Source organism: Anolis sagrei, chromosome 3, assembly GCF_037176765.1.
Source record: "Anolis sagrei isolate rAnoSag1 chromosome 3, rAnoSag1.mat, whole genome shotgun sequence".
Classification (NCBI taxonomy): Eukaryota; Metazoa; Chordata; class Lepidosauria; order Squamata; family Dactyloidae; genus Anolis; species Anolis sagrei.
The window spans coordinates 154,266,010-154,280,452 of record NC_090023.1 but is presented as its reverse complement, the minus strand read 5'-3'; the positions used below and the strand labels follow the sequence as shown (position 1 = coordinate 154,280,452).

The following is a 14,443-nucleotide window of genomic DNA, read 5'->3' as shown; positions in this document are numbered from 1 at the left end:
GTGCTCCCTTCCTCCTGAAATGCTTGGGGCCAATTCAATGAGGACATAAGAGACAGCCAGCTAGGGTTTAGCAGTGCTTCACCTTTGCCCATGTGCCACACTGAACTAACTCTGTTAATGCAGAGAGAAAAGTTTTTAAGCCTCTTTCAGCTCCTGTCACTTACCAACTGCTGTTCCACAGGAGGTGGCACATCTTGATTAGCATAGACAATGGCAGGATTATAAAGGCTGAATACCACAGGATAGAAAACTTTCTTACCTATAAAGACAGAAATGATTTGTTACTCATTGTGGGACATCATTCAGCAAATACAGGCAGTGGCAAATCTCCTTTTTTATAAGTCAGTAATCTATTTGACAAGAAATGCAAAAGAGGCAGGCTTGTCTCTTAAGGCTTTGGATCAAATATCACTTTTTTATGCAATAGCAGGAGGACTGGGGTTAGAATTGGTACCAAAAAAATATCCACTCCAGAGGCATGGAGGGTAAACTGGAGTTCACAAAGAGCAAATTACTGGAGAAATGTTTTTAAACGTATTGAATTATACATTTTCAGCACACATGATTATAACCACAGATATTTGAGTCTCACACTCCATATCTGTCATGCTTAGGTTTTTGTTCCTGAGCAGGTTGTTAGTTTATTAACTAGCCAAAGTTATATGCTAAATTCAATGTTAGTTTCATCTACTGGAGACCCATTCAAATGATTTGATTTTGTTAGTCAAGACATAATTTAGTCCCACTAATCTGATTAGGACTATTCTCACTGGGACTAATTCTAGATTTACCCCTGCAGCTGTAGGAGTAGCCAGCCCAATTTTTGAAGGACATTTACAACCAAGGCAGAAGAGCATCAGCACTATTTAGCCGTCTTAGATGAAAGCATGGGCAGAGCAGGTAAGCATAGAATGGAAAAGGAATAAGTGATACCAAGAACCCCCCACCCCATTTATTCATCTTAGCATGAACATACCTGGTTCAGCATTCAAACGACAGCTATTTAAGAACTCAACATTGAAATAAATATCAACATCGCAGAAGAACATCAAGACCTCGCCTTTTTCCCAGGCTCTGGCACCCACGTCTAGTCCTCGACCACGATTGAATTCCTCATTCAAAGATACCAGAGTATAATTATGAAAGCTAGCCTCTCTGAAAGGGGAATAAGAGAAAGTAACAACAAAAAGATAGGCATTTTTTCTGTTCAGGACACACAACAACAACAACAACAACAAATTGTATTTATATTCTGCCTTTGTCCCTTAGGGAGAATAAGCAAGTCCAGATAACAACAACATTTTTATATCTCACCACCATCTCCCCAAAGGGACTCAGGGTGGCTTACACATGGGACACAATGCCCACAAGACATAAAAGCAAAGAAACAAAAAAAAAAAAAACAGTGTATAAAACAACATACATTAAAATAAAATACACACATGTGAGCACACAGACAGCACAAGCACATCCTGAGTCCACCAGCTTTTATGAAACATTTCGGGATGCTGCATTTTATACTGGATTTTACTTGAAATAATGCTAGTTTCTTAGTAGTGACACTTTAGTTTAGGATGGATTGACTAGGCTAATTTCAGACCAAGCCATGTTTAATGAAGTCATTGCTCTGGACTTGCTTATTCAGGTAAAAATAATTAGCCTCGAGATAGCAGTGAGATTTCCATTCTCTCTTCAAATTAAATATTACTATTTAGTAACTATGACTATAAGCTATTAAATCAATGTTGAGTTTGAACCTTATAGGTGCCTATTGACTTATGCTGATCCTACTGCCCAAGATCCAATGTGAGAAAGGATCTTCCTTGTCAGTGAAGTCTTATTATGAAATACTGTTTTACCACTGGGTTACCATATAGTTGTTTGAGAGGCTTGTTGGTGGTAGCTGATGCTTGAATTGGTGTGTGTTACTTCCAAGATTGAGATTTTGTTTTACTACTGCTTTTTGTTTGTTTGTTTGTTTGTTTGTAGGTTTTTTTTTATAGAGGTTGTGTTTATCAATTTGTATAGTTTTGTAAAAAATTTCAGCCATCAGGTTTTTTTGTAGGATATATGTAAGATATATAGTCAACCGTACACATTTTCTGGGGTTAGGGCATTAGACTCCCTTGAATGTGGGAAAAGGCACAAATTAAAAAACACTACTTTTTTAAACCTGTGAGAACCCCTAGGAATTTCTAGGTCCTGGCGCACCTTCTAGTGGAAATTGTCCATAAAACTGCACTGAAGGATCTAGAAATTCCTAGAATACACATTTTATTTAAATCTATGAATAATCAAATCAGCAAAAGTCAAACTTGCATATATATTAAATACAACAACAAAGTAATAATGATAACAACAACAACAACAACAACTTCATTTTTGTACCCCGCCTCCATCTCCCCCAAAGAGACTCGGGGCGGATTACGCATGACACAAAGTGCCTAAAAACAACGCATAAAATAAAATAAAATAAACAAGGCCTGTGATACTGGCTCACTAAAATTGAAACAATTGTAACATTGGATAAACTTTTTTCTCATTTCTAAGTGATTTGCATGTTTCTCTTATCCAATTACTACAATCCTTTTGTTGAATGAACACGAAACTAAGCTACATACTGGGACAAAAGCAAGAAACTGACCAATAAATGGGATTTTTATAAGGTCATATGCAGAGAATTTCATAACTCACCTGGCAACTGATTCTAAGATGCTCTTGACTTCAGAAAGCCCTTCATGTCCAAAATATACTACAGTGAGATGAATCCGCTTGTCCTGATTAATGCACACTTCTCTGAAGGAGAAAAACAAGAGTGCCAGGTGTCTAGCATTACAATAGGCCAACAAGAGCTCTCTTAGCAAGGAATAGGTAAAATTAGAACATAACACAATGAATTTGTAATGTTAACAAATGGATCCCCTCTTGCTACCTAGAAATCAATCTGACTAAATTAATCATGAAATTATTGTGTTACTCTCTAGAATTTCAGAGCTCCAAGTGTGCAGTCTATTTGAAGTGAAAGACAAATAGTTCCATCTCACTTTTCCTTTTCTCCTGTTTTCCATTACTGGATCTTTAGATCACATTAGTGCTCAAACTAGTGCCTTAAAAGAAGAGATTACAGTTCAGATTAACAGATATCACACAAATCTTTGGTCAAGTTTTGCAACCAAATATATATGACTGACAAATCTTAATTTTCTTTCATCTTGAATGAGAAAAACCACCTTTAAACAAATAGTTGGAAATGTCAGTGTTTTGTAACACTATTGAGAATAAGATTTTTCCCGCAAAGTTTAACTGCACTCGTCTTATTTTCCAGAAGACTACACTGGATTTATAGAGTTTAGATTATGATGCACTTACCTGAAGTTTTGCATAAACTGTGCAAATACCTCTGTTCTTCCAGCAAGAGGCACAATTATATTTATGATTGACCTGGAGATGTCAACAGTTTCACTCTTCACTTTCATTAAGGGCCCAAATGGACGAAATAATGTGACATGCCTGTATTCCATATCATCGGCCTTCTTGTAGAACAATTCATATTGCGTCCCTTTGTCTCGTTCAGTGCGATAATACCCTTAAGAACAATTCACAGGAGGAATTAATTCAGTCACAGATTTCAAATTCATTGAGAAAATCCACATCCTCAGGAATGCTTATACATGATGAGGATCATTCAGAGTGCTGCTCAATCAGGTATGTTATTTTAAAAGCTTCTCAAAACAACACAAGGAAGAATAAAAAATCAGTGACAGAAATATGCTTCACAAGGACCAGACTGAATTATCTTCCATTCACACCAAAAGGATTTCAGATACTAAGATGGGAAAAGACCTCAATCAAACCTCTGCAAGCTACTATGCATTATAACAGAACTATGACCCGAATCTCCCTAACACACAGCCCCACCAGCTACTCCTATAGCAAGAATACAAGCCAAAAAGGACGTTTTTTATGTTACCACCCAAATGTTAGTCAAGTTTCTTACAGTACTTCCCACTATGCTGAGATACACTATAGGAACTAATATTTAAACTGAAAGTCAAGCACATACTTTCAGTATCTATTGCAGATTTTTATTGACAGATTAAGATGCTTAGTAGGTCAAGTCCTACACTAAGCAGCAGATGACTCGACTCGACTGTGTTAAGCTGCAACTAATCCCTTTCAAGAAGATCAATATTGCAAAGTCAGTTTCCTGACTTTCACAAAGTAAAGCCAGAACAGTGTAAAATTCCAAGTAGCCTCTTGGTCAAATAAGACACTTTGGGAAGTTTTAGTGATATTAGTGTTTGTGTAGAGTTATAGCTATTTTATGTCCCGGCATAGAATGCTTGCCATATATATGTTGTGCTCTGCTCTGAGTCCCCTTCGGGGTGAGAAGGGTGGAATATAAATGTTTCAAATAAACAGATAGATTTTCAGCATAATCTATTTTACCAAATAAAACTATTTAGCTAGTAATCTTATATTTTGCCATGGACATGCCAGCGCTCTTTAGATATAACTGAAGTACAGAATTCATCCAACAGAGCTGGGGAAAAGACGATGAGTTTGCCAGAAGCAGCATCATTTAATTCCTAGGAAGCTGCAAATTGAATCTTCAAGCCTTCAGAACGTGAAGCCACTAAAAAGAAGATAGATTAGGCATTCATTGCCAACAAATCTGTGCTCCTTCCAAACAATATAATCTTTTAGAATAAGACAAAACAGTAGCAAACCATTTCCTAAAGTGAGTCTCAGAAGCCACCAACTCCAAATGATAAGTAATTCTCCCTCTACTATTTCCCATGATGGATGCATGAGTAAATCAACTGCAAGAGATCTAAATGAACCTTATTGTTCTTGCAGAATATTATACACAAATGGTGCCTTCTGGATGAAGCTTTTACTTAACTGGAAGGGCAGTAGAAAGCCAATTTTCAGGGAACTGTTCGTGCAAGATAGAAAAAAAGGTCTTCTTAAAATGCTCCTATTTGTGGGTAGTAATGATATGAGGATGATTTATCTGATTATTTCTGGGAAGTGGGAAGAGGAAGAATTTGACAAAAAAAAAAAATCCTGAGAGTGGATCAGCTCACTTTAGTAGTAGCAACTACAGAGATTTCTTTCCTCCAAAGGCATCACAGTTTTGTCAAGATAGCAGAGGGGATTAATAAGGAATAACAGGCAGGGTGCAGAATTTGCTTTTGCTTGAGTCTTCTGGAAAGGAAAAGACTTTTGTCCACTCCTCATTCTCCCCAAAAGCCCCCAAGTTAACTGGGTGCAAACTACTTTTTTCCTTTAAACACAGTGTGCAAACACTGAAGTAAACTGAGGACAAAAGAAGAAGAAAGTGGGAGGAGAAGCTGAGACATTTTAGAAGTAGTTGAAAAAGTTGACAGAAGAGGGTTAATTGGGAGTCTCCCTGCTAGTTGGAGTGTAGACAGTATTCAAGTTCTCATAGTGCAAACTATTCTACATCCTACACTACTGTCATTCTAGGATATTGAGATTGAGGTGAGGATATCATCAGAATATATCCTTGGTTTATATATACTTTTAAGTAGCCATTTTCCGTTCTATACAAACAAGATTGCAATCCAATACATACAGTAGGCCCTTGGTATCTGCTGTAGCTTGCTTCCAGGAGTCTCTATATATACTAAAATCCATGGATGCACAAGTCTCATTAACATAGTGGCACAGTAAAATGTTATCCCTTATATAAAATGGCAAACAACACAAAGGAGTTCCTGAGTGAGACAGAGGATCTGTAAAATGATGGGATTTTGCATGCAGCAAAATCAAGGTTTGTTTTTTCACTTTTTTGGAATATTTTGAAGCTGTGGTTAGCGAATCCATGGATGTAAAACCCGTGGAAACCAAAGGCTGACTATATTACCCAGGATGATAGTCTGTAAAAGCTAATGGGCCTTGATCAAACATAGGCAAAGTGGGACTGAACATAGGCATAAACACTCAAACTCATATAAATGGTATATAAGATGTGGACTATTATCCACCAGTCCTCATAAATGTCTAAAAGTCTTGCAACAACTAACCATTTCAAAGTGTGGCTCAGATACTTAATTCTATTGTAAAGAAGATTAACATGCCACTTCAGAAAATGCACAAGTAATGAGTTGTATTTGGATTTTTAAGCAATGTTTCCAAACAATCTCCAGATTTTTATCTCTTCCTTTTACATAAAACAAATTGTTGATGATTTATTAATTAGTGATTAGCATTACTGTTGGTATTCCAAATCCATGGGTTATACTGGGGAGTGGGAGGGGGGACTTCATTTTGCTACTTTATATAAGAGACATAATATTACTATGCCATTACTGTATATATAATGGAGCTTGAGCATTCACAGATGTTGGTATCCATGGGGGTCTTGGAACCAAATCCTAGCAGATACCAAGATCCCACTGTGCTTCCGTTTTGCTACTGGGTTCATCTCAAAACCTTTCATCCATTTCTTTTACAGAGAAATTCAAACCAGTCAATCTAATAGTATGAGGATATTTCTTCTATCAATATTGCTTGCAGGAAACATCAAAACATATTCAGTTACCAATGAAAGTATAATTAAAAAATAAACAATTTCATCCAATTTTAAAACTTCATTAAAACATGGCCGTGGCTCTTCAAGATGAAAAAAAAATGCCAGTGGCACTTACTCTCAGTTAAAGCAGATGTTTCTTAGAATAAAGACATGGAGAAATGAACATAATTTCCTGATCAGGCTAATTTGTGTTCCTACATTATTCTTCAATGCACATCTTCTCTTTGAAGGCAGTGGAAAAAGACTATATGTTCCTCTACAATGTACATTCAGAACAGATGCTGTACACTAAGAAAATTCATTCAAGCAGTGCTATTTTAATAATCCTTCTATTTAATCTGAATAATACTATTTAATATACACCACTTCAGACAAATTCTTTCCCATGTAAGATTTATAGTGCCACATCCGTTCCCAGTATCAACTCAAAACACCTGCTCAAACATCAGAATTTTATGAACAGGCTCAAACCTAAATATTAAGAACTCTTGAGAACTGTGGTTTTGCTCTAATTTATTTTTCATGTTTAGATTTAATATGGAATACTCATTCTGTCCTTCTGCATAATATGTCATAACTGATGACAGGTAGTAGCTAAGATTCTAGAAAGTGACTAGAAGATTATAAAGGCTGCAAACAAAAAACCACAAAAGTCATTGCTGATAGTACATGTACCACAAGGATCTTCATTCCAGTTAGTATGCAGGTTAAGTCTATGTGGGGCAAGAGGTTTATGGTGTAATGAGTTATGTTGCATTGTGGCTTATGTCTTGACACAATGAAGCATGAAGGGATACTCTTCAATAGCAGGGTTCTAAGAAAGTTAGATAGGGCCAAACCTAAGTTGGTAGTCCTGCGTCTTGATAAACACTGAGACCTGAATAGCCAATGCGATGATTCATATGCAAAGTCAACTACTTCCTTTGCAAGGGGGGGGAGCATCCAAGAATGTTCCTTACATAAGCTAAATCCACAGAATGCAGAGCTGTAGGCTCTGTTTGTAGAAATAGCTAGTGAGGAAGAAGTGTGTGATTCCTCAAGCAAAACGCTGAATTATTGAAATTGCATTCTATATTCTTCATACCACTGCAGATTCCTCCTTCAAAAAATATTTCTGAATGTTGACCTCGTTTAATGCTTAGTCTAGAAAGTCATCTATTTTCCAAAAGACCTTAAGCGTACGGCTCTGTTTTTCTAAGATTAACATGCTTGCAGATCTTGCAATCTTGGACTGGTACTAGAATGATCATGTTAGTCTTGACTTAAAAAGTATAAAATCACAATTTGAGACTCCTATATATCTGACATCCTTGCATCCTAAGCAGCCAATTAACAGTCCTTTGGCCATTATGTAATAGCAAGCATCCAACTAGGAACATGGTAATATAGAATAGTGGGTATGCTAAATATGAGTGAATCCAAACTAGCAGTATACCTCAATTGTTACTGATGGATTATCGTTATGATAATGTTTCAGATCTTTGGGAGGAGGGTTGGTGGTGGCTTCAGAGATAGTAATAAAGTTCTGTTTTCTTACTAATCCAGTAAAAAAAGCAGGATGTGTGAGATGTAAAAGAAAGTGGCAAAGCATACCATAACTTCTAGGTTTTACTGTATAATGAAAGGAGTTATCAACTGATGAGAGGAGTCGTAAATTGGTCAGAACTCTCATATGTTTTGTGAACTAAAAAGTTAATATCAGATTGTAATACCCGATTCCAGCGATTTGTTTTAAATGAACAATTGTATTAAAGGGTAGACAAAATTAATTTTCGCACAAAATAAATAGTTTCACAAAGAAACAGCAATATCTATTAACAAATGCTTACTTGGGGGGGAAAGTTCCACAATAATTTACTTTTGACTGGAATCCTGCTCTTTTTGTTCCTGTGAGATAACACTCATTCGGCTACAATTGTTACGATACTACTGATTGTACTAATGGCAGAACACACCAATGGGAACAAAAAATTAAGAAGACTGAATCACCAGTTGTTTCAGTTGCTTAATTTTTACCAAAAATATTCTGTTGGATTGCCAAACCGGTTTAGCCAATACTATTGCCTCAGAGTTATAAAACTGCCAAAAAAACTATTTAAAAATACTTTACTTCCTCTTACTAAAAGGAAATAATGCAAAAGTTACATTACTGTGGTGAGCTACTAACATCTTCTAATGATTTATTGCCAAAAGCTCTTTTCCTGTAAATGTTGCAGAATAATTCAACCACACTATAATCCAACTATGAAGACACTTCGTCATGAGAGAAATATGTCTATTTTGCACCGGTAATATTCTTCTTTGATGAACTTCATTAATAATCACATTTAGTATTTACAAAGAGTTTTGTAATTATTCAAAATGCTACACACACTTTACATTTAATATACAAAAATGCTTCGTATAGAGGGAGGAATTTAGAGGCGTAGAAATATTAATCAATTTCTAATTTTGACAGTTTATTGCAAAACTGTTCAACTACTCACACATTGAAAGATGAAGCAGATAAAAAAGTACTACTCAACACTATCATGTGACATCTTGAAAATGGCTATCTCAAGCCAACCTTGGACATGAGCATTTTTAATAACTGCTATCTTTTATGGCTGTATTTTAGATACTGTGAGATGCCATCAAAAAATGAAAAATACGCCGCTTCTGCTACCTTAAGAACCAGCAGTAAAATGAAGTTACAGTTTCAAGCTTCTTAAAAGCCACAAAAAATTGATCACATAGTATCCAGTAGAATCCAATACAAGCAGGTTCTTTCATACTTTGGCAAATTTTCTATTTATATTTGGATCACACTGTATGATAATTTCAATATGCAAGTGTAAAGTATCAGGAAAATTCAAGTGGGGTTATTAAATTGCATTCTAGATCATTGTTAAAAGGTTGCCATCAACTACACTAACTCATGTGGCCCTCCGTAGAGGTCTCCATAGCTGGTAAATCAACTGCGGTATAGAAGCCAACCTGTACTTTTGAAAAATATGTGATCAGTTGATGTAATGAGGACAGAAAGAGAGGCAGCGGAATATCTGTATTTTGTGAAAACATTGATCATGATAAATTAACTGGAGAAAATATCTAATTTATTATTAACTTTCTGAATGTGTGAGCATAGTGTAAAATTCATACACAAGTGTCAGGTATATGTACCTTTTTTGTATGAGTAATTTTGGACAGCTTGCTTTCTTGAATTAGTAAGCAAAGTAAACACAGGCAGTCCCTGAGTTACAAACATGTGATTTACAAACAACTCATAGTTAAAAACGGGGGTGGGACACTAGAAAATGAGAGAAATCTACACCTAGGAAGGGAAATTAACTCCTGAAAGAGTTATCATGGAGGAAAAAGTGTCTCCACTGAAGTTTTATCACCAACCCTTGTTTCCACAACAAGCCAAATTTTCCAAAATCCAATTATCACAGGGACAGAAAGTGAGATGGAATCCTATCATAGGCACAGGCAGCAAAACAGAACGCCACAAGGGTGTTAACCCTTTCCTATGCTATCCAAAGATAGATAGAGAGAGAGAGAGAGAGAGAGAGAGAGAGAGAGATGGAGTTACTCTTAAGAAATGTACCTGTTCTGACTTACATACAAATTCAACTTAAGAACAAATCTTGGGGGCTGCCTGTATTATAAGAACTGCAATATAATTATAGCAGCCAGAAAAAGAAGATCTCTCAAGTGTTTCTTGTAGGACATTTAAAAATGTGGCTAATTCAGTCTTAGTCCTACATCCAGTTAACAACCCCAAATAGAACAGACCCACTGAATCAATAGAATTTATATATGTGTTGATATACATAAATTACATCGATTTATCCCCATCAATTCAATGAATTCAATTAATGAAGTCCCCATTAATTCAATGAGATTTCCCAATCATACAGCTATCATGTAGCTTGCTCATAAACCCAGTGGTCTGGCCAGGTTTGGCACATATCCAAAAGAAAAATATAAGAAAAAATTATAGACAAAATACAGAGGGACTTCTTGTGATTCCATGGTTGAATCTCTAAACCTTTGTTTCACCATAGTCAGAACTGGACTCATGGCTATTTAATAAATAATTTAGTTTATTAAATGAGTTTAAAAATGTTTTGAGAGGGTTTTTTTTTTAATCCTGTCTTTCATTTTAAAAAGTAAAGCAAGTTAACTCACAATCCACAATTCCTCTAAATATTCTGTATTGTTTAGAATACCTTAACACAAACTTTTCAATCTAATGAAATACCTTCTATGAAATCATTTTCCGTGTATAGCTGTCTTTCTCCAATCCCATCCTCTTCATCTTGACCATCTTCTTCATCTGGATTATTGATTACCTCAAGGCCAGCCTCGATTACTTCCACCAACTCATCTCGCTTATCTTTCCTAACAGGCTTCTCCTCTGGGTGGCGGGTAAGCCCCATCTCCAACTGGAACACCTTCATGGAGGTAAAGCTTTCAAAAGGAATGACTCCGTATTCACTAGGCAGTTTGGCCCCCATGCTTACTTCAGCTTTGTCTATTTGAGAATGCAGATATTCTAGGAGATCATTGGGTGCTTGCTCTTTGGTGCCTTGGTAGCCCATGCTGTTGACTCTTGGGCTCTTCTTTTCCTGTAACAATTTCAACTTATCGCTCATTTCTTGAAGCTCCTGCTTTAACTGGGCGATTTGCCGTTTGAGGCTCATAGCCCTGGTTTGGTAATGTTCTTCTTGTTCCTGCAGAAGAGCTTGGTAATGTTCCTTACCAAAATTCTCCCCTACAACGCCAGGAAGTGATCCATTGCTATCTGTTTGTGGTGCACATTCAAGAAGGTACATGATCAGCAACAAGCTCAACAGTAAAGCAAGTCCAACCAACAGCCATCGAGTCCTGGCTTGAAACATGAAGCCTCTTCTGGGCATTCTTAGAGTACTTTAATTGTATTCCATCTAAAACTCCTAGTCATTAGTATTATCTGAAAGGAGCCATAGTTTTGATCAAAGAAATTTTCTTAATTGTTACATCCACTTGTGTAAGGGGGGAGGCTTTTTTCAACAGTTGTCATATTCCAGCAACAACTGTCTTGCTCAACCTCAACCCACAGTGTTATAAGCATTTCCATTATTGCATCCAATTACAGGCTAATTGCTTGTCAGGTATGGCGCTCATTATATTCATGGTGATCCATCTAGTTATAAAAGTTACAAATGATTCATTATGCCTTTGTTCTTCAAAATCATCCACTGAAAAGTCATCAAATGCTAAGAAGTATAAAATGAGAATAAAGTTCTCAATTTTGAGGTGTTCTTATAGACACAGCAACATTTTTGACTCATATCCATCTATAAAGCCCACAAAGGCCGTCAATAAATCAGCAACAGTCATTTTCATTGGGCAGTCTCCATGATATTTTCCTTTGATATTTGTGTTTCTTTCTCACCCTTTCTGGAAATCTGTGATCTGAGTCAGCAAAATTAAAGAAGACCCTAAAAGTAAATGAAAAGTACACTTGGGTTAGTTCTACAAAGCAACCAGACATCTGGAAAGCACATAAAGGCAAGTCGTAATATCTTTAAAATGTAGACATGATGAATGGCAAATTTTATTTTTTGTCCTGATCCAGGACTTGGTTGTAAAGTTTCAGCTCTCCCTACTGAGTTAAACATCAGTGATTTTCTTCTTATGGAAATTTCTGAAACAGACACATCCAAAAGACTAATAAAAAAACAGCTTTTTCAAGCTTATAACGAGGCTGTCACACTTCTTTCCCTGTACAATTTTGTCATCACTGGAAAGTAATAATCATTTTTCTTTAAAATAGCAAATGCACTAGGAAGTTGGGTGAATTTAGCTCCTACTTCCTATTAGATTTTCTATCACTCTGAAGGGCTATCTGTCATCTGTTGAATCAAGAACTAAAATAATTCATCACTCTGGCAGATTGTAATAGTCAATCAAATTTAAGAAGGATTTAAAATTTAGTCAGGGTACATATTTGTTGGGCATATGTGAAGTAACTGTTATAGCTGTAGAAGGATGGAAAGGGAATGTGATGAATACTATTAATTTTAGGCTGCCTGTCAACTTACAAGAACATTGAAGAGAATATTTTCCCCACTATTGTTGTTGTTGATGATGCATTCATTTATTTCCCACTTTTACTCAATTCTGGGTTGCAAGATGGCTTAAAAATAAAAGCAAACATAGATTAAAATACAATCTAAGACAGGGGTCCTCGAAATTTTTAAACAGAGGGCCAGGTCACAGTCCCTCAAACTGTTGGAGGGCCGGATTATAATTTGAAAAAAACATGAATGAATTCCTATGCACACTGAACATATCTTATTTGTAGTTCAAATAAACACTTAAAAACAATACAATAATTAAAATGAAGAACAATTTTAACAAATATAAACGTATTAGTATTTCAATGGGAAGTGTGGGCCTGCTTTTGGCTGATGAGATAGGGTTGTTGTATTCTTTCAAGTCGTTTCAGACAGGTTGACTCTGAGCGAGGGCCGGGTAAATGATTTTGGAAGGTCGTATCCTGCTCCTGGGCCATAATTTGAGGACCCCTGTTCTAAGTTATCAATAAAATATACTGTTTTAAAAATAAGGTAAATTGCATGGCAGTCAATTCTAAATGTTAGTTTGAAGTTTCTGCTAGAAGGATATCAAGGAGGGAGCTATCCTAACCCCTTTACCAGGTGAGAGTGGAGCCATTAAGAAGGCACTGTTCCTTGTTCATACTAAATATGCCTAGGAAATTGGATAGATTGAGAGAAGGGGCTCTCATGAACATCTTTTTAAAAAATTCAGCAGTATTATACAGGAAGTAATGGATCTTTAGCTAGCCAGGACTCAAGCCATACAGGACTTTATAGGTGATAACCAGAATTTCAAATTGTGTCCAAAAACGTTTAAAAAAACAGCTCCAGGTAATGCTCCAGCTGACTGAAGAGTATCATCCAACAACTCCTGTTCTCAGAAAACTATGGACAGGCACAGAATGAAAAAGAATACAGGCCACCAAAAAACAGAAGAAATATACAGAATTGTAAACAAGCCAAAGGCCTAAGAAGAAACTACACGAGTGCCCTTTCACAACTAAATCAAAGCATTGCTAGTGCCTTGACAGGTTTTCCACCTTTTAGCACAGTTTCAAAGCCAAAAACTGCATTGTTCTATATGCCGTTCTATACTGAACTTCTCCTTGCAGTATAACTCTTCACTCCTGATTTGCATAGGATAGTAAAGGTAACAGTTTCCCCTTGACATTAAGTCTAGTCATGTCCAGCTCTGGAGGATAGTGCTAATCTCCATTTCTAAAACCAAGAGCCGGGGTAGACGCCTACAAGTTCATGTGGCCAGCATGACTGCATGAAGTGCCTTTACCTTCCCACCAAGGAGGTACCTATTGATCTACTCACATTTGCATATTTTTGAACTGCTAGGTTGGGGGCTCCCTGTAGCTGATACGTATCCATAAAATTTAAAAAATATGAATAGCAACAAAGAAAGAGTGGTGATGTATGCCATCAAGTCCCCCCCCCCCCCCACACACACACATACACATATACTTTTACTGGCTATCATTATGTTGTTTTTTTATATTAAGAAGGGGTGTTTATTGCCTTCCTCTAAGACTGAGAAAGTGATTTGCCCAAGGTCATATAGTAGGTTTCTATGGCTGAGCAGGAATTGGAGCCCTGATCTCCAGAGTCATACTTCAACATTCAAACCACTATATCACACTGGACAGGACAATAATGGTCAATGAACAAATCTCACAAATTTAGATGGCATTCTCCTCCTTAGATTGGAGATTCCCAATTATTTAAACCCGTTGCAGACAGTGAGCCTAAAATCTTACAATAACCAATTTTACTTGGTATTTCT

At 36.5% G+C, this 14,443-nt stretch overlaps 1 protein-coding gene across 4 annotated transcripts in view; it reads right to left on the bottom strand.

Moving 5' to 3' along the window:
* CSGALNACT2 (chondroitin sulfate N-acetylgalactosaminyltransferase 2) overlaps positions 1–14,443 on the bottom strand; it is a 43,510-nt gene that overhangs the window by 7,746 nt on the left and 21,321 nt on the right. The window contains exons 2-7 of one of the 4 annotated variants that reach the window (XM_060769050.2): positions 12,634–12,728; positions 10,809–12,030; positions 3,370–3,586; positions 2,695–2,796; positions 977–1,155; positions 165–259 (exon numbers count right to left, since the gene is read on the bottom strand). In XM_060769050.2, the coding sequence (XP_060625033.2) occupies positions 165–259; positions 977–1,155; positions 2,695–2,796; positions 3,370–3,586; positions 10,809–11,466 (1,251 nt within the window). In that variant the 5' untranslated portion in view covers positions 11,467–12,030; positions 12,634–12,728. The remainder of the gene's footprint in view (positions 1–164; positions 260–976; positions 1,156–2,694; positions 2,797–3,369; positions 3,587–10,808; positions 12,031–12,633; positions 12,729–14,443) is intronic. The other 3 variants (XM_060769051.2, XM_060769052.2, XM_067466972.1) reach the window with 3 other exon arrangements.